General features: G+C 45.3%; 1 protein-coding gene across 1 annotated transcript; it reads left to right on the forward strand.

Annotated features, from left to right (window-relative positions):
* The first annotated feature begins 10,393 nt into the window (after window positions 1–10,393).
* Window positions 10,394–15,352, forward strand: TMEM200C (transmembrane protein 200C). The gene is made up of 2 exons (XM_075494408.1): window positions 10,394–10,751; window positions 12,963–15,352. The coding sequence occupies exon 2, from the start codon at window positions 13,006–13,008 to the stop codon at window positions 14,653–14,655; it is 1,650 nt and encodes a 549-aa protein (XP_075350523.1). The 5' UTR covers window positions 10,394–10,751; window positions 12,963–13,005; the 3' UTR covers window positions 14,656–15,352.
* Window positions 15,353–21,790: the final 6,438 nt, after the last annotated feature.

Genomic DNA, 21,790 nt, shown 5'->3' on the forward strand with positions numbered 1-21,790 from the left:
ATTGGAGTAGGTGTCCATAGGTCATACCTAACATTTGGTATTGCCCCTACCTCAGTTCATAATAATCACTGCTTCAAATTCATCTACGAAACACTTCCAGGATCACAACCTTGTGAATAAGGATATGCTTAGTGGTCTTACACACATGGTTATCTATGACCTCCAGGCTTTCCCAACCTCAGGCATACTGCCTGCTCATCAATAGCAGATTAGGGTAGCAGGCTTTCAGAGTACAGTCAAAACACTTTTCCTTATTACCAAAGCACGTCTCATGCTGGTATCTGTGCTGAAGGGCTGGAGCAAGTTCATCATACAACTTCAGGAACATGTCTTTCCACACCCAAATGTTCTGCAACCACTTCTTGTTATTTAAGTCATCACCACAATGTGATCCTGCCACTCAGGAGTTATTTGCTGTTCTCAAAAATGTTGCTTAGTGAAATGCAACAACCTGCCATTCTTCTGAAGTGTTTGTCCCATCCATTCATCTCCCTCAAAAATTATTGTCTACACTTCAGCACACCCATCAGTTGAATTTCTAATCAGGAATAATTTAAATCTCTGAACACAGATGGAAAATATAGCCAATCTACAAGACAGATGCAGAATTCCCTCAAGGATCCATAAGTAAAAAGAGACACGTGAAGACACTGAAGTGTGTACATAGCTAGATATTGTGATGTAGAAAGCATTAGGAGATGTAGAATAGAAATCTGGGGAACCTGGCCATGAGTTCGCTGAACTCTCATGGTGCTATGCAAAAATGCTCCAGAGGGAGTCACGTAAATATTACAGGTAAGCAGAGGGAAAAGTCTGCAATGTGAAAATCTGCAACATCAAAATCTAGAGTTCACAGTTCTGCTATAATCAATAGGAGGAAACAGGTAATTGCAGAAAACCACTCCTCTCAAACTGCTGCTCCTACAGAAGACCAGATCTGTCATGCTCTGGAAGTGATGTAGGCATGTTATAGCCTTCCAAAGTTAGGTGAGATAAATTCCACCCACTTGTGATGCAATATGTTATATTTGAGACAGGAACTGACACAACCTTTTGTGGTGAGGACACCTAGGAACAGCAAAAGTAACCAAGCGTTTAAGTGCTCTGACTGTGGTTGAGTCCTCACCAGAAGCTGTGATAGAGACAGTTACTTGTTTAGCCGTGGCCTGATTTATACCTGCAGGTATTACTTGGAAATATCTGTTTAATATTTTCTTAAGCTCTGATTGGTTATTTTAAAGTTAAATAAACAGTTCTTAATGCATCTGTGATCCTCATACTCCTGGCTATGCATGAGTAATAAGCATTCACTGAAAAAAGAATGCATAATAAATGGAGGAGTTCAGGCTTTTTAACCAGCGTACATGACAAGCTTCATTTCACACCCAAAATATTCAAAACAACCAAAGAAAAAAAAGAGCATGAAAAGGCCCTTCCCAGCCTTCTGTTCAATAGCCCAATCTACTCACAATTATATTTCAGGAAAACCAAAAATTATTCCAGGTTATGTCTTTTTGAGTGCTTTAGGGCACAATTACCTTCTCTGCACCATTAATATCTATAAACAAAACTCAGCAAAATAACTCTCTAAAAATAACTAAAGATATAAACACAGACTGAAAATCAGCTATGTTCTGCATCACAAGATGAGGCATGCATTTTCCTCCTGCCTGGAATATGTGTGTTTTTCAGGAACACCCAAGCCTGTAGAGGCTCCCAAAGCTCTTACCTTGCTAGATGAACAGTAGAGTTAGTGCTTGACATTTGGGGCCAAAGCCTGGTTGCTTTACTCACATACATAATCCCACAGCACCTGCAGGCCAACGTTACCTTTCAGTGTCTCTGGTGAAACTCTATAGCAAGTTAATTGACTTTTGTTCAGATATATAGATTAACTAGGTCATAACCTACCCCAGTGGGAGCGTTGAAAAGATCAGAGCAAGCAACATCCTTATAGCCTGCACAATTAAAAGGCTCCCTTATTTTTTCTCTTTAAGGAAAGAGAGTTATTTGCTAATGAAAGCAAAAGGAACAGCAAGCACACATGATGTTGCTAATTCTTTTTCATTTATTCTGTTTCACTCTTTCATGGTAATGTTTCCTGTAGTAAAGAAAAGAATATTCCTATTGGCTTTCTGCTGTGAATATTCCCTGGCTTTGGCAAAACCAGGATATTTCCTGTAGATCTGCTTCATTCTGTAAATTCAGCTCACTTGTATCAATGCAGAAAAGCAATTCAGCAAGTTGTGCTTTATTTTAATTATATAATTTGATACCTTTAAAGTTAGAAAGCTGATTGAGAGTGATTAGTGTAATACCAGGCATTTGACTAACCTAACTGAATGTTGCAACAGTACCATTCAAAATCCGAGGTACAATATATGTCATGGTCATCAAAAGAATAATGATAAAGTCCTCCATGTAAAGTCTTATGAATTATATTTAATAAATGATGGCCTGCAACCTGAGTCCCTAAGTGTCATTTAACTACAGAGTTCAAGTTCTAGTTCTGAATAGGATTTTTTTTTTTCTGTCTACTTTTAGGACTTAGCACCTACTGATCACTATTAAATCACCATTCTACACCTTTAGGGCAAAGTTCACTGTTTTAACAGTAAGTTATGAAAATAGCCTTTGCTACCTTTGTCAATTAGAATAATTTAAAACACAACTTAAGTGTGACTGAAGAGAAAATATATATGTATCGGCACACTGACCCTGGCACTTGGGTCCAGACCATGGCAGAGCTCAAAGAACTCTACAGTTCACTTTTGTGCCACCCTAAGCCTGGGAAGGGTTTAGCTCCTATCACAGGCGAGAAATTCACAGGCTGTTCATACCTATAGTAACAGTTAGTAACAGTTCCTGGCACATTTAAGATGTGCTCTTGATTTTACCCAAATGTCCCTTCTCTACAGAGAAGCTGTGGAAGAGCTGGCAGAAACAAGATGACTCCCTTCTTCTGGCAGCCCAAGGGTTCCTCCATCAGAGTCTTAATACTTTTTCTGTGTTCCTTTATGTTCCCAAAATGTACCGTTAAATCATAGAATCATAGAATCATAGAATCGTATCGGTTGGAAAAGACCTTTAAGATCATCAAGTCCAAGCGTTAACCTAGCACTGCCAAGTCCAACACTAAAGCATGTCCCCAAGAACCACATCTACACGTCTCTTAAATACCTCCAGGGATGGTGACTCAACCACTTCCCTGGGCAGCCTGTTCCAACGCTTGACAACCTTTTCTGGGAATAAATTTTTCCTAATATCCAGTCTAAACATCCCCTGGCGCAACTTGAGGCCATTTCCTCTCGTCCTATCGCTAGTTACTTGGGAAAAGAGACCGACCCCCACCTCTCTACAACCTCCTTTTAGGTAGTTGTAAAGAGCGATAAGGTCTCCCCTCAGCCTCCGCTCCTCCAGGCTAAACAACCCCAGTTCCCTCAGCCGATCCTCAGAAGACTTCTGCTCCAGACCCTTCACCAGCTTCATTGCCCTGCTTTGGACATGCTCCAGCACCTCAATGTCCTTCTTGTAGTGAGAGGCCCAAAACTGAACACAGTATTCGAGGTGCGGCCTCACCAGTGCCGAGTACAGGGGGACAATCACTTCCCTACTCCTGCTGGCCACACTATTTTTGATACAAGCCAGGATGCTATTGGCTTTCTTGGCCACCTGGGCACACTGCTGGCTCATATTCAGCTGGCTGTTGACCAGCACCCCCAGGTCCTTTTCCGCCGGGCAGCTTTCCAGCCACTCTTCCCCAAGCCTGTAGCATTGCATGGGGTTGCTATGACCCAAGTGCAGGACCCAACACTTAGCCTTGTTGAACCTCATACACTTGGCCTCGGCCCATTGATCCAGCCTGTCCAGATCCCTCTGTAGAGCCTTCCTACCCTCAAGCAGATCAACACTCCCACCCAGCTTGGTGTCGTCTTACTGAGGGTGCATTAGATCCCCTTGTCCAGATCATTGAAAAGATATTAAACAGAACTGGCCCCAGTACTGAGCCCTGGGGAGCACCACTTGTGACTGGCCGCCAACTGCATTTAACTCCACTCACCACAACTCTTTGGGCCCGGCCATCCAGCCAGTGTTTTACCCAGCGAAGCATAGGCCCATCCAAGCCATGGGCAGCCAGTTTCTCCAGGAGAATGCTGTGGGAAACGGTGTCAAAGCCTTTACTAAAGTCTAGGTAGACAACACCCACAGCCTTTCCCTCATCCGCTAAGTGGGTCACCTTGCCACAGAAGGAGGGCAAATCTTCGGCAAATTTGACCTTCATTTTTGAGCAGATTTTGTGTCATACTGAAAGTGATAGCAATGAAGAATGGAGCTTTAAGGACCTTCACAATTCATCAGGGTTGTGACAAATTGTGTTAACAGTCCATAAAAATTATTTCTATTGGATAAGTACTCTACGTTAGCTTGTCGTCTTTCCACAGTGATGACTAGATGTCCAGCGTAGAGTAAAAAACTGTGATTGCAGGTCATGGGGGAAGGGAAATGACAAAAAAAAAACAGGTCAAAAATTTGGGTTAATCTCTCTTGACAGCATATAAAAAAAATACTATAATAGTTTCCATTTATTAAATGCGAAGTTAATCCTTTAATAATGTAGGGCAAAGACACCTATCAAACTGCACGAGTATGTAAGTATGCATTGAGTGCTGGTCTGAGAAAACCCTTCTCTTAAAAAGGAAAGATGCAATCATTGTCTTAGTCTCCTGACTGATAGACTGTGCTTTCATGCAGATTGCTGCAAATCATCTTATTATTAATTATAAGTGTGATTATGCTTGATTGCATTGTTCCAGTGTCTCACCAGATCAGTCAGGAATTTCCCCAACTAACGCAGGCATTGTGTATTTTGTATAATGAAAAGACAGCCCTGCTCCCCAGTAGCCTGAGGGTATGCTGGGAAGCAGCAGGTGCATCCCCAGGAAACTGGGGGAAACACTGATATCATTAAAACTGTAGAATATCTGCTATCTAGTCAAGCTCTGTATGACGGTGGCTCCTTGTGGTTGACTAACCCAGCTCATGGACTGGGTGGACTAAATCCACTTCAGGGATGTCCTGTTCCCATGTGGAGGAGACAAACTACCCATGATTCCTCCCTGACCACTTCCAGATTGAGCTGTTTTCATATCGCCAGAACTCTCTGATGTCGGGACTTGCAATGAGCAATGCAGATAAAAGGCATGAGCATCTTTCTCCATGTTGAAAAACCTTTGCACAGAGTTGCAAAAATGCTGGTATCAAGTTTATTTTTGAACATCCACAATTTTAAATTACCAAGGCTAAAAATCTCTCTAGCACCTACTGCCCTAGAAGAAAAAAAAGACAGCGGGAGCCATATGTTATTGGTGCATTCTAATGTTCCCCTCCTACAACAAGTGCTTTGGCATGCAAGTAATGTACTTTTAATATCACTTACAATAAAAACATTTTCCAACCCTCTGTCCAATATACTTTGTCATTATTTCTCATAGACAAGTGCTGTCCCACTGACTTAAAATGCTATTTCTAAAGCTTGAAGATAAAATAAGCTATTTTATGAACTTATCTTACAAAATACACATTCACATCGTTTGCTGTAGACCTTCAAAAAGACAACAAAAATGTTTAAACAATAAGAAGGTGCTAATCATGAACAGTTGTACACAGATATCTCATTGCAGCTAGGGTCAAGTTGCTTTGGGATGGCCTCCATCTCAAAGAGCTTACATAGTAGAGCAACGAGGTAAGCGGAGGGGGAACGACATTAAAAAAAGTATAATTGCAATGATTTGGGGCAAGTGCTACACTGGTCTTACCTTCCAGGCAAATAGTTTGGGAAGTGTTCTTGATTAGCCTTTATGTGTGTTTGTGTCCACAAATAACAGACACAGTTTTTTGCAGTTATTTGCAGTTGTCTTGTATCAACAAACCAAAAGTGAAGGCAAATAACATGGCTGAATGGTTCCTACTTCTTTTTAAGCCAGCTGAGAAGTCATGCACAGAACATTTAAAAGCAACTGAGTGACATCTGTCCCTGAGCACGGTTCACAACCTGAGGGTGCGACCATCACAGACTTCCTGCAATATGTCACAACTGACCTAGGAGCATTTCACATTCAGTCTCCTCTAGTTTCAAGCCTTTTGCAAGATGCCAATTAAAAATATATATATTTATAAAGTGGTTAGTGTTATTAATGCCTCGAAAATAAAAATCTATTCACAGAGAATGTCAATAAGAACTAAAGTGAGATAAACTAGTAGTTCCTTCTTTTTTTTGTGTGTGTGAAAAAGCTTGTTCATCTTAAAGTATTAATTCACTTTACCTTTCAATCACCAGATTTCATGGCTGTGTATTTCCTTCACCCTGGCGAATGTTCCCAGCAATGTGTATCTCTGCTATAATTAATTTTGAAAGAAGAGCAGACATGCAAATTGCCATTCGCTCTCAGTGGATTATCTAGACTCAGGCTTGCTACACAATGAAAAGAATAGTTGCCTCTGATTCTACCACATATCAAATAAGCCAGACGAATCTAATACACAATGTGGATTCACTGTGTTTGATGTAGGCCTGTAAGGATTTCAAACATACATTTTCTCAGTGAGGATGATTTCTCATAGTTCGTTCACAGTGCTGCTCTTTTCCTCTGCATCGGTTATCAAATCATCATTAATCATACCAGAATCTCCACTATTAATCATATCAGAATCTCCACTGCCATGGGAAACAAACAAACAAACAAATAAAGTATAAGGGGCTAAGATAAGACAAAACAAACACTCACTCTGAGACCAGTGGCCAGACTGGGAGTGATGCTTTTACAATAGCTTTTCCTAGCTATTGAATAAGATGAAGCTATGAATTCCAGCAATAAAGACTCAGGAAACCTTGGCATGTAGCACAATATACTGTGAAGCATATGTACAAAATGTACATCAGCTTTTATTTTTATTAGTGTAATAAATTGGTTAATTAAAAATAGCTAAATAAGCTACAATTAAAATGGGCTTTCAGGCTAGAACCACTGTTCTGACTGGAAGCCATCCCACTAGCAGGATATAGGTTAAGATGGCAATGACCCTTCGATACTTCTGTTACTCTGTGTATAAGAAATTGTAAAGATAAATCACTGGGGAAAACCTGAAGCCTGTGCAAAATGTCTCTCTCATGCTTTTAATACTACTCCTCTAAGAATCCTTTTCATATTTATCCTTTTAATCTTGTGCTCAGATTGCAAGTATATCAAGTAAGGGCCCTCTCTCTGGTTTTGTTTTGTAGGGTCTCTACACTGGGAACTGCAGGTCCATGGCTGGAACCCATAGATGGTACAGTATTTCATATAAGTACACCAAGTACCTTAGGTTGTCCTTTGAATTGTTTTTGGACCTTGGGCCTGCTGAGGACTGAGATATATTAACTTGGCTACACATCTCCTGGATTAGAGCTGACATACCCAGCCAGCCTGGGGTGGAACCTATTCAAGTGGATATACTAAAATCGATGGCATTGTACTGAAGCACAGCCCAAGAAAGACCCCATCAAGATTACCATCTTATGCTCAAACAACCTAACAAAAGCAAGTATATGCTTAAAAATTAGTGATTTTTAAATAGATAAAACAGAGAGAGGAGAGGAGAGGAGAGGAGAGGAGAGGAGAGGAGAGGAGAGGAGAGGAGAGGAGAGGAGAGGAGAGGAGAGGAGAGGAGAGGGGAAGGGGAAGGGGAAGGGGAAGGGGAAGGGGAAGGGGAAGGGGAAGGGGAAGGGGAAGGGGAAGGGGAAGGGGAAAGGGAAAGGGAAAGGGAAAAAAAGGGAAAAAAAGGGAAAAAAAGGGAAAAAAAGGGAAAGGGAACAGGAAAGGAAAAAAGAAAAGGGGACGGGAAAGGAGAAAGGAGAAAGGAAGGAGAAAGGCGAAAGGTGAAAGGAGAAAGGAGAAAGAAAGGAGAAAGAAAACACAGGTCCAGTAACCTCTTTGCAATTCCTAATAATTATTTGGGTTCACCAGTTTAATGATAAATGTACGGCATCATGTAGAATGTTATACAAATAAGGCAGGAGCTGAGCCGGCCAGCAGTGCTCAGTAGTCAATGCAAACACAGACAGTTACAAATTAACTCAGGCAACCAGTAAACCAGACCAATAGGAAAGCTGCCTTTTGCAACCATTCTACTTCTGGGAACACAAAAATCCATATCAACTAAAAATAAAATAAATGTTTCATTAAAGCTCCCAATGCATTTGTTAAACAAGAAGAAGAATCTGTAGGATAGGTAGGGATATGCAACTTGGCAAGGTAACTTGCTCTGAGGGATTCAGCCTGCCATTGTACAACTGGTCCTTACCATGTAGAGCAAATTAAGATTGCATTGCTAGCTACTGCAGAACAACACCTTCAGCAGCTTTTCATCCAAGAACATACTTCTTATTTTCCAGGATTTGGCCTCACCTACAACACATTTTGCTAAGAGTAATTTGAAAACTGTGAATGTGATGATAGCCTAATCACTCAAAACTTTAGCAATGAAAATATGGAAAGGCTGTTGTATAAAAAGATAGCTAAATAGAATGGTTTAGTTTGACAGAAATAGAAAACATGACTCAGACAGGGAAAAGAGCTCTTTGCCCTTTAAAAAATCACTCTCGTTCTTCCTCTTTCTCTAACACAGGAGCCTTTCAGGGAGAGTCTGGTGATGCTGCATTATTGATGTGATACAGGTCTCCAGTGGAAACAGATGTGATATGTTTGGTTTTCTCTGATAGTCTGGGCTGAACACAAAGCAAATTACTGAATGTCAGAAGACTCGGGTTGATCAAGACTGTTCAAAGCACACTTTTAAAAGAAGTTCTTAAATAATAAATCTTAAATTTCAAGCCTGTTGCATAACTAAAAGTTATATATGTAGTAAAAGACATGTGTCCCAAGTGATTTTGCTGAGACAAACTGCAAATGACATTAAAATGCATATGTGCAGCTTTAGGATTTGTTTGTTCTCAAACGAGGCACTGATAGTTGGGGTGAAATACACATAATAGGACAGTCTGGGTGACCACAGAATCGCAGAATTGTTTAGGCTGGAATATATACAATTTAACTGAATATGCATAATCTCTCTGACAATCTTCCCAACACATGTTGGGTCCTTTATTTTTAAAAAGACAGCTTGACACCATAAACGTTCTCTTTATTGCCCCTCGGTTTCTGGCAGGCTGTTTTACACACAGCCTAGTCTTCCCACACAAGAGGTCAAGCAGAGGTAGAAGAGAGCTGGTTTGGCCCAGGCTAGGTCACACTCCAGCTGCAAGAGGAATCCAAGGCCACTGTACAAAAAGGCAGGTTCAGTCTATCGACCCCAGAAAACCATGCAATGTATGTTAGGGGCACACCCAAGCCACAGGATGAGTTTTCTGTATTTACTGAGATACCTGCCTGAGATTTGCCTTTCTAGCTCATGGTGGACCTCGACTAAAGCAATCAGCAGTAATCTCCTCTCATGAATAAGAGAAGCAGTGTGATGGGATACACTAGATATGTCTCACTTAGGTGATAGCTTCAATTTAATCAGTTTTCACGAAGCGGCTCAGAAGAGAACATCTTTTCCTGGTCTGTGCTGAAAATGAGAGATCCTGGGTGACACCACTGACATATCTCAGCTGCCACTTTCTTCTTTCATCCTCTTTCTTCATCTTTTCACCTGCTTGTTCGCTTTCTCCCTAGGCATTCCTGCAAACTTGTGGGGAAAAAAACCCAAAGGCAGGGTGGCTGAGCCTGAGGCTGCTGAGACATCACGGGTGGGACGGGGACCAAGGGTCTTCTTGCTTCTCGTTACTGAGCTCCTAAACGGGAGACCTGGTGAACCGTGCGAAGGACTAAGGCGGTGAGAGGAGACGGGACCCCACGCAGTTTGGGAGAGGACAGCCCCGGGGGGATCGACAGAGGAGAGGGAGAGGAGAGGAGAGGGAGAGGGAGAGGGAGAGGGAGAGGGAGAGGGAGAGGGAGAGGGAGAGGGAGAGGGAGAGGGAGAGGGAGAGGGAGAGGGAGAGGAGAGGAGAGGAGAGGAGAGGAGAGGAGAGGCTGCACCTCGCCTGCGGCCACTCACTCCTCGGACGGGGGGAAAGAAGAGGTCAAGGCGCACGGCTCGGCACGGCGCGGCGCGGCTCGGCACGCACAACATGGCGGAGCGAGGCGAGAGCGGGCAGGCCGGTTGAGGACGGGGCGTGGCGGCTGGGGGCGGGGCCTCCGAGGGCGGGGCCGCCGGGGGCGGGGCGGTGGCGGGCGGGCGCAGGTGCGCAGGTGGCGGGGGCGGGGGAGGCCGCGGCCGTCCTGCCGCAATTTCCCTGTGTCACGGCTCCCGTCTCCTAGCAACGCCGCCGAGTCCGGCCGGCAGCCGCGGCAGCCGCGCACCGCCCGCAGCGGCGGCGGCACAGGCGGCGGCTCCGCCGGGCCGGCGGGTCCGGCGGCGAGGGCGGGCGCTGCCGCTGCCGGGGGGCGGCCCCGCGGCGGGAAGGATGCGGCATGGCGAGGGGGCAGTGCTCCTGCGGAGCTCCCTGAGGCGGCCGGCGGCGGCGGGGCCGAGGGGGCGCCCGGCGCTCGGCCCAGCCCCGCCGCCCGCCCGCCCGGGGCCGTGAGGGGCGGCGAGGCGGCGGCGGCGGCGGCGGGGCGGGCGCCGCGCGGGGATGCCCGCTCGGGCCGGAAAGTTTCTTCCCCGCGGCGGCTCGGCCGCTTCCCGCGCGGACTTCTCCCCGGTCCTCCTCGGTAAGTGACCGCGTCCCCCCGCCGCTGCCATCTTGAGCGGCGGCTCCGTCCGCCGGCGACCCCCGACCGACGCCCCGAGGAGGGGGGCCCGGGGCTGCCGCCCGGCGGGGCTCGCCGCCCTGCCCCGACGGCGGGGAGCTGCGGGGCCAGCCCTGCCGGCGCGGGGCACCCGGCGGAGCCGGCGGCAACCCCCGGCTGACGCCGCGGGGTCTGGTGCCGGAGCTCCTGTAAAACGGTGCGTGGCGGCCCCTGCCCCGGCAGCCGGAGCGCGGCGAGCCCCGTCTGTGGCGCCCGAGGGGTGGGAAGGGGTTAACCCGGGTCCCGTTAGTACTGTTAAAACTGTATTTGGCCTTTACCGAGCAAGGTCGGGGTAGGGCTTGGGGGCTCGCCTGAGCAGCCGGCGGCGGAGGGCGGGGGTGTGGATGGAGGTCGCGGTCGGTTCGTGCGAGATGTGGCTCCGGCCCCTGCGAGTCCCGGGCGGTTTTATTGCATTGCGGTCGCTGGCGATGGCCGGTGGTCCGACGGTGCCTGCCTTCGCATGCCGAGCTCTGCTCTCTCCGTCGCCAAAACTAAGTGCCAGGCGATGCCGAATTGGGAAGGTTCCTCGGAGCTGATTACCATCTGTTCTCTTCGTGGTAGAGGAGACGGGCTGCTGGTTAGGGGGGCAGCAGAAAGAATGAGATCAACGAACCGGCAATTAAAGCAAAGCATGCCCCGATAATTACACTTTTGCATCAACAAAAAAATGCTCTTTTTTTTTTTGCCCCCTTTTTTTTTTAAATAAATACTTCAGCTATAGGAAAGAGAAGACAAGTCTCTGCTCTTTGTTTTGAGCGTGCGGTACCTCGGAGAGTAATTTAACAATGTCCTCGCTGACAACACCCTTCTTTTTCTGGGGACAATGCAAACGGAGTAAATGGGACACAAAATTACCACATACATGGCAAATCTGGGAATAGGACAGAAAAGAAATGAGATTTAAAAGCTGAACGGGGGAGGGGGAGCAAGATTTTTTTTTTTTAAGGTGCTTACTTAATCACTTTTCAGTGCAATGAATTGAACTTTGTGAATCATATTATATTTGGTGCCGTCATCTTTCGCTCCCTCAAAAAATAATTGGACACTCAGACAGAGAAAGGGGGGAGGGGATCCTGCTCCTCGGTAGCATGAAGGACTATCTGCCAAAAAGAATTGCAACAGTGGAGGAATTGCTCCTACACGCTGCATTTTGTAGCTCAGATCACTGGAACAGAGAGATGACTTCTGATGGTCCAGTAAAACAAAAGCCATAAACGCTCAATGTTTAGTCCCTTGCCGGTTTCCCTACAAGCAGTGGTTGCCGTTTCCCCAGGTGACTCGCAAGGGTTTGCTCCTCCTTTAATAAGATTTGACACGCCATCTCTTACCTGCCAGCCACCATCTCCCCTTTCTGGGGGCGGGGGGGGGGGGGGAATATGCCGCTGTTACATAACGGTTACCTGGAACATCACACATGTTCCCAAACCAGGGATGCCTCTGGACCGCAGGTGGGAGATGAATTTCTGTGATATTGCAGATCAAGTGCAAATGGGTAGGAAGAAACTTTCACAGGGCACTGCTTTCCAGTGTTCAGATGTTTCTCTTGTGCATTTCACAGTAATTCCTTTCCCACTCATTTAAGAAAGGCAAGTAATGTGTTTAACCCTCCCCCCTGTAATGTTTAAGTAGTGTAATGAAACAAATGGTATCTATAGATCAAATATACGACCTTCCTGCTTTTATTTCCCCCATCCCCTCAAATCCAGCATGACATCACTAACCACAATCAGTGTGCAGTGCAATCCCAGACCCTGTTAAGGAGTGGGGCTCAGCATCCTCTGAGCTCTGGTGCTTTGCAAGCTCCTTCTGAGACCAGCAAGATCATTTATTTGTTTACACCAGCAGACACCACTCACTCTATCATTTACCTGGAGCGTAAAGAAATTAATTAGCAGTTTGGCAAGAGTATAGTGGGGCACATGGCTGCTTCAATGCTGTCAGTCTGCCTGTCGCTTTCTCACACACGGGAGCTGTGTGGGCAAGGGAGATCAGCCTGTTGGTGTCAACTGCTGTCCCACTTGTTGAAGGTATTAATTAGCAGGAGTTTGAATGAGGAACAGCAAACAGAGACACCTCTTGTGCTGCAGGTCTGCCCCTGGTCCTCATCTTCTTCTCTTCTCCCTTTCACTGCAGGAGCTGGAGTGGCCGTAGGGGGCAGTGCTCTGGGTAGCCAGCCATGATCGCCACTGGAGGCCTCCTGAGGATCTCGGCTAGGAAACAGGACCCCTTGCGACCCCAAAGCCAAGTCCCCAAACGCAAACGCAAGGCCAAAAAGAAGCGCAAGAACGACGTGGTGGTGGTGAAAGGCAAGCTCAAGCTGTTCTCCCTCTCGGGGCTCATCGCCCTCTGTGGCATCTTGGTACTGTTGGTGGGCATTGCCTTGGCTGTGGTGGGCTACTGGCCGAAGCCCAGCCAGGTGTACAGAGAAGGCAGCTTCAGCGGGGGCCGGCACCTGGCGTCACAGGGTGGCACCCCCAAGAACCGCTCCCAGAGCCAGGAAGGGGCACAAGCAGGGATCCATCCAGAGTCACCCCACAGAGCCAACACCTCCACTACTGCTACCACCCGGGGATCCCCACAGTCCCCCCCCACTTCTTCGTCCCCCCAGGCCTCAGTGGGTTTCCTTTTCCGTCTTTTCTCGAGCTACTTGCATTCAGACAAGCTGAAGGTGCTGGGCCCCCTCATCATGGGTATCGGCATCTTCCTCTTCATCTGTGCCAATGCAGTGTTGCACGAGAACCGCGACAAGAAGACCAAGATCATCAACCTGCGTGACCTCTACTCCACCGTCATTGATGCCCACAGCTTGCGGGCCAAGGACGGAGGCACCCCGGCCTCAGCCCCTCTCAACGGCTTTGTCAACTATGTGCAGTCCCGAGGCCTGGAGCTAAAGCCCGGCGGTGAAGGCCTGGGTGCTGCAGCCATGCTGGCCAAGAGCTCCTGGCCACCAGGACTGGGTGTCTCCCTTTCCCCGCCAGACCTAGCGTCCTCACCACGGCGTTCCTCCTTCTGCACCCCACCGCAGCCGCCCAGCCTGGCCGAGGCTGTGTACAGCATCTACCGGGAGCGTGCTGCCCTTGCTGGCCACGCTGTCACCAGCCCACCCTGCAGCCCGCCAGAGAGCTGGGGCCGGCGTAGCACAGCCAGCTCCATCGTTGGCTCTTCACTGAGCGCTTTCACCCTCCTGCCCTTGGCACCAAGCGGCGGAGGGGGAGGCTGGCGGAGGCCCCCTGGTGAGCGGGGAGCCCGGGAGATCCCACGGGGGGAGTTTGAACTGAGCCTGACCAACCTCAGCAGCAGCCACGTCGAGGGAGGCTGTGGGATGAGGAGGCACAAGCTGGTTCTCAGGCGGCAGAGCACCAGCTGCTTGCCCGATGCCAGGCGTCCCCTTTTCCCTGAGCCGCTTCAGTCCCCGGCTGTCAGCAGGGGCACGGGCTCCACTCTCTTAGTAAAGGCATCTTCTAGCTACTCCAAATCTCTGGATCTGGGGGGGTCACCCCCTTCAACCCCTCCTGCCTTCACCAGGACGGACTCCCAGAGTTCCCAGTCTGAGCCTTCCAGCAGCAATAAGGGCTACAGCCACCTGGAGGAGGCAGGCACCTCCTTGGAGTCAGTTGCCAACACCCCAGCCAGTAAAATCCAGGACTGTGAGGAGGAACCAACTGAGAAGACAGACCCCCTCAAGGCTACCAGCAGAGAACAAACAGGGGAGCAATCCCAGCAAACTCAAAGACAGTACACAAATAAAGAGAAACTCTTTATGATTTCTAGGTCGCACGCTGCATTAGGACTGGAGGACGGGGAACTGGAGAGTACTGGCATCTAAACAAAACAGAGAAGGCACGAGGATACCTTGCAACCCTCCACACCGTCCCCTCTTCTCCATCTCCTTGTGGACTTAGGAAACCGATCAATATCCAAAGAGCTGCAGTATGTTACCCTTGAAAATTGAATTCCATAAATCCTGTAGATGACTTCAGGAAAAAAAAAAAAGAAAATCCTTTCTGTCCGATCGTGATTGTATGTTCCATGCAAGCCAAATTGTATTAAATATCCACAGTCCAGCAAGTTCTTTGGATCAGATTAATACAATTTCGGACAGTATAACTGTGCACTTTACTGTTTTGATTTCCAAGTGCCCCTTCTTCTCCTCTGATTTCTTTCTTGCTGATTTGCCACTGACTGCTTGAAAACTGCAGGCACCTTTTTAAGCTCAAGAGCAACGTGGTCTTCAGATCAAGAAAGCCGAGCTCTCTCTTTGTTTTGGTTCAATCACTAAAAAGTTTGCAAGGCCTTAAGGATGACGTACCTTGACAAAGAATGAGTTTGTTTAAATTCTGGAAAAAAATGACAATTTAGAAGAGACTGGAGCAGAACAGAGCTCTGATGATTTAGTTAAAACCATTACATTCCCGAATCCAAAATACCTACTACTACGTGATACTTTATTAAGTATTATTACACATGTATTGACTAATAGCATTAAAAGATTTTTTTTTTTTAATAAAACATTTACAAACAAAACTGCCACACAAAAAAGTCCTTTATTTTGGTAAGTAATTACAGATATCAGAAACCTTTTGTTTTTATACTGTGAAAGATTATAGAGATGCTATGAGGCCAAAGGTTTGCTTTTGCTTTTAAGTGGGTAATTAATCATTTAGGAGTAATTTCAAAATAAATACCGGTTCATTCTCTGAGAAACCACACTTTAAGTCAATCAGCAGATTCTGTCTCAATTTCTATCAGTGCTCTGTGACAGCAGAGGAAATGTGAGTTTTTGACATGCTAAGGAAAAAATTTTTTTAAAGGTTTGACCTATTAAAATTAGATTTTTCGTCAGTAAGACATTAATCTCAAACTGCAGCGTATTCTTTCTGGATTTTTCACTTCCCTTATAATTTTGCATTAAGCTTTTCTGCTGTTACGGTTCCTATTCATGGATGCATGTGCATAAGCTTAATTTTAAAGCATAAAGATAGCCCTGTCAATCTCGTAGCAGTTGGCCCTATTGAAGTCAGCGGAGGTTTCTCACTGACTTCGGTGTGGTGAGGATTTCTTCTTGCATGAGAAAAACATCAGGTTTCCCGAATGCTGGAGAATGCCTTGTCTGTAGGCAGATTTTTGGTAAATTGATGAGCTGTTTCATTTTCATAGCTGCAGCACAGCAAGCACTCTTTCATTTTGCCAAAACAGCTTTATGTGCTCAGAAGATTTTGTCAATACTTCAGATTTTAAATATGGATGTGGCATTTCACTGCTACGGGAAGAGAAATCGACATTAAACAAATACAATGTGTAGGCAGGCAAGAGTCTTTCTGTTGCAATTAACATTTTTCTTACGGTTTCATGTTTTAAAATGCTTAGTTACATATTTAACTACTTACATTACAATACATTGCAAAATTGCATATAACTATCACTATATGCAATTGCATTTAGTAATCCAGCAAAATCCTTTATTAAATAAGGCTAATTTAAAAGAAAAGAAGAAAAAAAAAAGAATTTGCCATGTCAGAGTCCTGAAACTGGGCAAGCAGAAAGTGCTTGTTCTCTCGAGCAACGGAGACATATAGGTGGCAATAACTTCCCTCCTGTCAGTGGCAACCAGTGCATTGACGATATGGACACCAGTGTGGCATTTTTTGCTATCAAACCGCTAGCACGCAGCTGGCAAAAGTATGTTGTAAAACTGCCTGGACTGGCATGGGCTGGATTAGGCGCTGCATGAAGTGGCAAGCGGGCGGCTCGGCTGGCGCTAGCATTTGCACGGGTCTTTCCTTTCAGTTCCCTGTGGGCAACGGCCCTGCGTGTCTGCTTGTTCTCCTGTAACTTCCAGCAAAATTTATGAGATGTATCTGAATGGCGTTACCTGTGCTGACGGAGATGCTAGTTATTGACACAGCTGAAGACACCCTGTTTGTTATTTTTCATGCGAAAACCCTTCATGGAGGTGCAAGGGAAGAGGCGAGTCATGGGTGCTACTTACTGGGGCATGGGGTCCTCGTGAAGGGATTTGTTTTATTCTGAGAGGGGCAGACAAATGCTTTTTTAAAAAATATTCTTAGTAAATATTTCTTTAGTCATCTGAACCTACAATGTGCTCTGAAAAAAAAAACAACTTTAAAAAAGCCTCTGGGTACTCCTTAGATTGATTTAAAATAGCTGTCCAGTAATTCTTCTGATTATTAATTTACTGCAACGCTTTCTGAATAACAAAATTACAACAGAGTTTGGGTTTAATAAGTAAAAAATTATAGCCTGTTCCTGTGTTGACAAAAAAGGTGTGAAACATGAACTTTCATCAGTCAAGCTGTATTTTTGTATAACAGCAGCTAGAAGTGATTTGTAATATATAGATTAATAAGCAGAGAAAGCTGCCTCTCTCTGTTTGCAAGTTATCCAAAAATCTCTATTTTTGCAAACCTATTAATTAAAACTATTTGTTGAGCAGCTTATGCGGTGGTGGAGTTGGAGTCAGAAACTTTTGTTTAAAATTCAAGATGGTCAAGTTAGTTTAACATGCCAATGTTGGAAAACAGCTGAGAAACTCAACCCCTGTGCACCAGCCGTGACTGCTGGTAGTACCGTGAGCCTTGCAGAGAAATGCAGCAGCTGGTAAGGAGCTGAACCTTTCCTGGTGATACCAGCAGGTGATGGGAGTGCTGGGGTTTGTGCATCGACCTCTTCTCGAGTCTCTCCCAGCTGGCCCTGACTGCTGCTCAGGACTGCCAGGCTGCCTCTTGGCCATCGTTTGCTCATCCTGTCACTTGCTTATGCATTTTTCTCTGATCTGGTTTCTTCCTTTTAACTTTCGTCTCCAGTGTCCTGCCACCAAATGCTTCCTCCACAGTCCTTGTCAAGAGCTGAGAAGCTGCCTCTACTTACCAGTATCTGCCTGCCTGTGTGTTGCAAAAAGAGATGTGCTCATGCACAAAATACTTATTAAGAAGGAATCGTTAGTGCCTCTAGTTAAAAAGTGATATCCCTGAAGATATGTTAAGCTAGAATACCTAGGCATAAATTTTTGCTATGAAAAAAACTGATTTTGGTCCAGAAATGTTTCTTTTAGCATCGAAGTGCTGTGATATTTATATAAAATTTCCCCAGGAAAAGTTAATTTCTACCCAAACCCTCAGAATACTCCCATCACTAGATTGATTTGTTGTGAGTATAGATGCTGCTTGGACCAGTCTGAGGACACAGGCAAATGCCCTAATTGTACTTCAGTCCTGCTGCTGTTTATTACAAAATCCTCAGGACTCTGGAGAAGCTGCTGAAATGATCGTACTGTAACCCAGTTCTGGCTCAGTTTTCACAGTCTAGCAAAGTATTTAAAATCCGTGCATTAACCTGGCCGCCTTGACTGAACTGATTTACCAAACTCTTCAACCGTTGACATATCAGATGATCTACTACAAAAGACTATAGCCTAGATTTATTACCCTGTATTGTTTAGATACATTTTTAACAGCCTTTTCAAGGACTGATGCTGTCCCACAGTGAGTAATAGTGCACCTACAAACATCGAATTAGGTAACTGTTAACATAGTGGTAAGTCTGCAGTCTGAGATAGAGTATGGATTTCCATAAAAGCCAAAATGTTTACAGAGACGTAGCAACATGACTTCAATTAAATAATAATTTTTTATTTAAAGTAATGGAGATGGCATGATGCTAAAGGTTATTGGATTTCAGTAGGAGTAACAGCCTTTGATATCATTTAACAGTCTTTCTAAAAGATTATTCATGTGGATGCAATAAAACAGGACTATTTATAGTGAGAAAGGAGAATTACTAATAATTTAAGTAGATCACCAATTAATTCTTTGCCTCATTAACATATTTCATTCCCTCAAATTTCTCTCTCCATTTGAAAAGAGAAAGAGAAGGAGAGAAAGAAAAGAAAGTAACAACCAGCCTCTGGCGATAACCTAGCTAGAAATCAGACCTTGCTGCACAAAACCACACAAAATATGAGTGCTCAGTGATAGCTGACAATTAAAATCTTAATAAAAGTACAGATCTTTTTGGCCTTTTTTTCGTCTAGAGCAAATACATCAAGCTTCCCTCAGGAAAAGCCACTTTCTCTCTGACTTCTCCAAGGCTGTCAATAGCAACACCACAGTGCTTTATCCAGGCTGCTTAATTACTATTTTTCTCTACCGAGGATGAGTCAAGGGTTCAGTTTGGGCCCGCAAAGAGCGAACAAGATGCGCAGCATGTGCAGGCACAATCTGAGAGGATAAATAAGGTCTCACAGCCACAGGCAAAAATCTGCCATGGAAGAGTATACTAGTATCTATTTTACTGCAGAAGCCAGGCTTCCTATTTACCACTTCTAAAATCTCCAAAGCAGAAACGTCTAAGCGAGCGCACTAGGAAATATCTTCTACCATTTAGCTTTCACTGTAAGTGTGGAGACTGAGGGAGAGCCTGGAGGTCCAACAGAGGCAGGAATGATCAGGCGAAATGGCACTGAAGTTTGGATGGGGGATCTAGGCTACTAGAAAGGAACTGTCTGGATCACAGGGTAATTCAGGAACTGGAGGAGCGTGGCCTGTATTTATCCACTGGTTAGTCTTTTAGCTACATTTTAATTAAACAGAGACAGCGGAGCCACAGTACTGCTTTTAAAGTTTTCTCTTCATCGTTATTCTTTTTAAATTACATTGCAATGAGACAGAAAGCTTGTTTGGTGAAAGCATCAAAAGAGATGCAAACTAAACAAGTGTCAAAATCACTATTAAAACCTCAGTCCATGAGGTTTCCTTCACCCTCTTCTGCACAAGGGAGTTTCAGTCTAAGATTTTGTGTATTACTTTTTCTTTTTTCCTTTCCCCTTTCTCCCCATGACAAGTTTGGTTCTGGTAAGGGCATATAACTGATACTCTCAGACTGGAAGGTAGAAATGGGGAGAGATTTTTCTCTAGCTTTAGAGAAGCAGCCTGCTCCACACTAAGCTTCGTGGCTAAAGTAAAAAATGGCAAGTAAAAAGCGAATGTTCAGCGTTCAAGTGGCTAATAGATTATTTTTGTAAAGGTTTAAATGAACTCCAACTTTGAAGAAAACATAATCTACAGGGCCAGGGTATAGTTACTGCCACACAATTGGAAGAACCATCACAATATTGACAGAAATATCTAAATATATTGAGACAAATCATGGTTCGGTTTGTTTTTTTCATTTTCTGTGAACTGTAAAAGATAAGACGTTGCAATACCCACCGTCACATAAAATAAGATGGTGCAATACCATCACATATCCTAGGATTGCTCTTTGTTCATACCACACGTAAGATTCAGCATGCTGCTGACACATCCTCCCCGACCTGTCTGGGAGCAGGCTGAGGCCACGCCATACAGCTCCCGTTTTGTTGCCATAAACTAAATCAGCCACTTGTAAAGGAGCAGGACTTCATAACAGGACCACCAGGTCTGGTAAGAGTTAGAGATGGTAACGACTTTGCAAGTGGAGGTGGCTCTGGCTCGGTACAGGGTGCAGCGCAGCTCCCCTCGCACCTCGGAGCAGCACGGAAGCCTGCGGTAGGGTCTCACACAAAACTACCTGCAAAGGCCTGGCAAACTAGCGTTTCTGGTGACACAAAAGTCACCAGAGGCAGCTCCATCAGGATAAATTCCAATGAGCTAACATGATACTTCTGCAACACCCTAAAAATAGCCTTCCTCCCTCATTGTTGAAGCATACTTCAGGTCTCTCTGAGGGATGTAGCGTGTTTTTACTTCACTGACTTGACAATCAAAATTCATTTTAAAGAAACGCAGTTTAGTCGCACAGTCTAATAGAACCTATTATTTAAAATGCTTATACAGTCCCTATTAAAAGAGCATCAGATGACCTCACAGTCCTTGATGTATTTCTCTCTCTAACATGCCTTGGATACAGAGCATGACTATCATCCTCTGTAAAAACAAGGCACGGAGATACAGCCACAGATGAAGTGTGCAAAGACCAGATTTATTTTTTTTAAAGGGAGAAGAATGCAGGCACCAGTATGCAGTGATGACAGCAGGCAAAGATCTGCCTCTGAGTGGTGTTTCCAAATCACGCAAGTAGCCTGCTGTGGCACAGAGCCTTGAACGCTTGTCCTCCAACAGGAGCTCCATCCCTCATCTTTAACAGAGCCTCTTTCTGCATGCGAGACACCGAAGTGCTAATCTATTTCACTATCTTTCAGACTCATCGCACACAATATTACCGGAAATAACTTAGCAAAAGCATAAGATTTTCTGAAGACCTCCCTGCAGAATATTTAAGGACACAAGCGATATTAGGCAGCTGATGCCATTCTGTTTCAAATGAGGAACTTAAAATGAGAACAGGTAAAGTCTGACACCGCTTATTAGTTTACTGTGGTAACACAGGATAAGGTGATGATAGTAGCAGGTCTTTGGGTTTTGGAAAGTTAAATCTGTCTGCTGGCACTGCGAACTTAATTAACACTACAGGCTGTCTTGGTGCTTGGAAATGCAAACAGGACGGTTCTTGTCCTTGTGTCTGTCTTTGCAACGTGTACAGCATCTGGAGCAGCAGCACTGAAACAAGGACGGGTGCTAAGGCTGCGTCTCTCACCATGTGATCAGAGACTAATATAAGCAAGCTGTGGAAGGAAGTTGTTTCTTTTAGACCCTTAAACTAGAGTTTTGGTGCAGTGTCACCTTAATGAAGCAGTTGCGCTTTTTAAGGAACTGTTTGGGACTAACATGCAGCAAAGGTGAGGATGCCTTCCTAGCAATGTTCTTTGCAAGGATCTACTGCCTCTCCTCTGGCACACAGGAGGAAAAAGCCTGAATAAAAGCTTTAGCACAGTTCTGGGATCAACGAGCTCTCGGTGCTGCAGCAGTGCTATGCCTCGGTAGGCCTCTGGCTGGTCCATGCTTGTCACTGAAAATCTGGGAGGGGGAAAGGGGCACATGATGAGCTATGGAAGGTCAGCAGCT

The sequence above is a fragment of the Mycteria americana genome, chromosome 2 (genome assembly GCF_035582795.1).
Source record: "Mycteria americana isolate JAX WOST 10 ecotype Jacksonville Zoo and Gardens chromosome 2, USCA_MyAme_1.0, whole genome shotgun sequence".
In the NCBI taxonomy this organism is placed as follows: Eukaryota; Metazoa; Chordata; class Aves; order Ciconiiformes; family Ciconiidae; genus Mycteria; species Mycteria americana.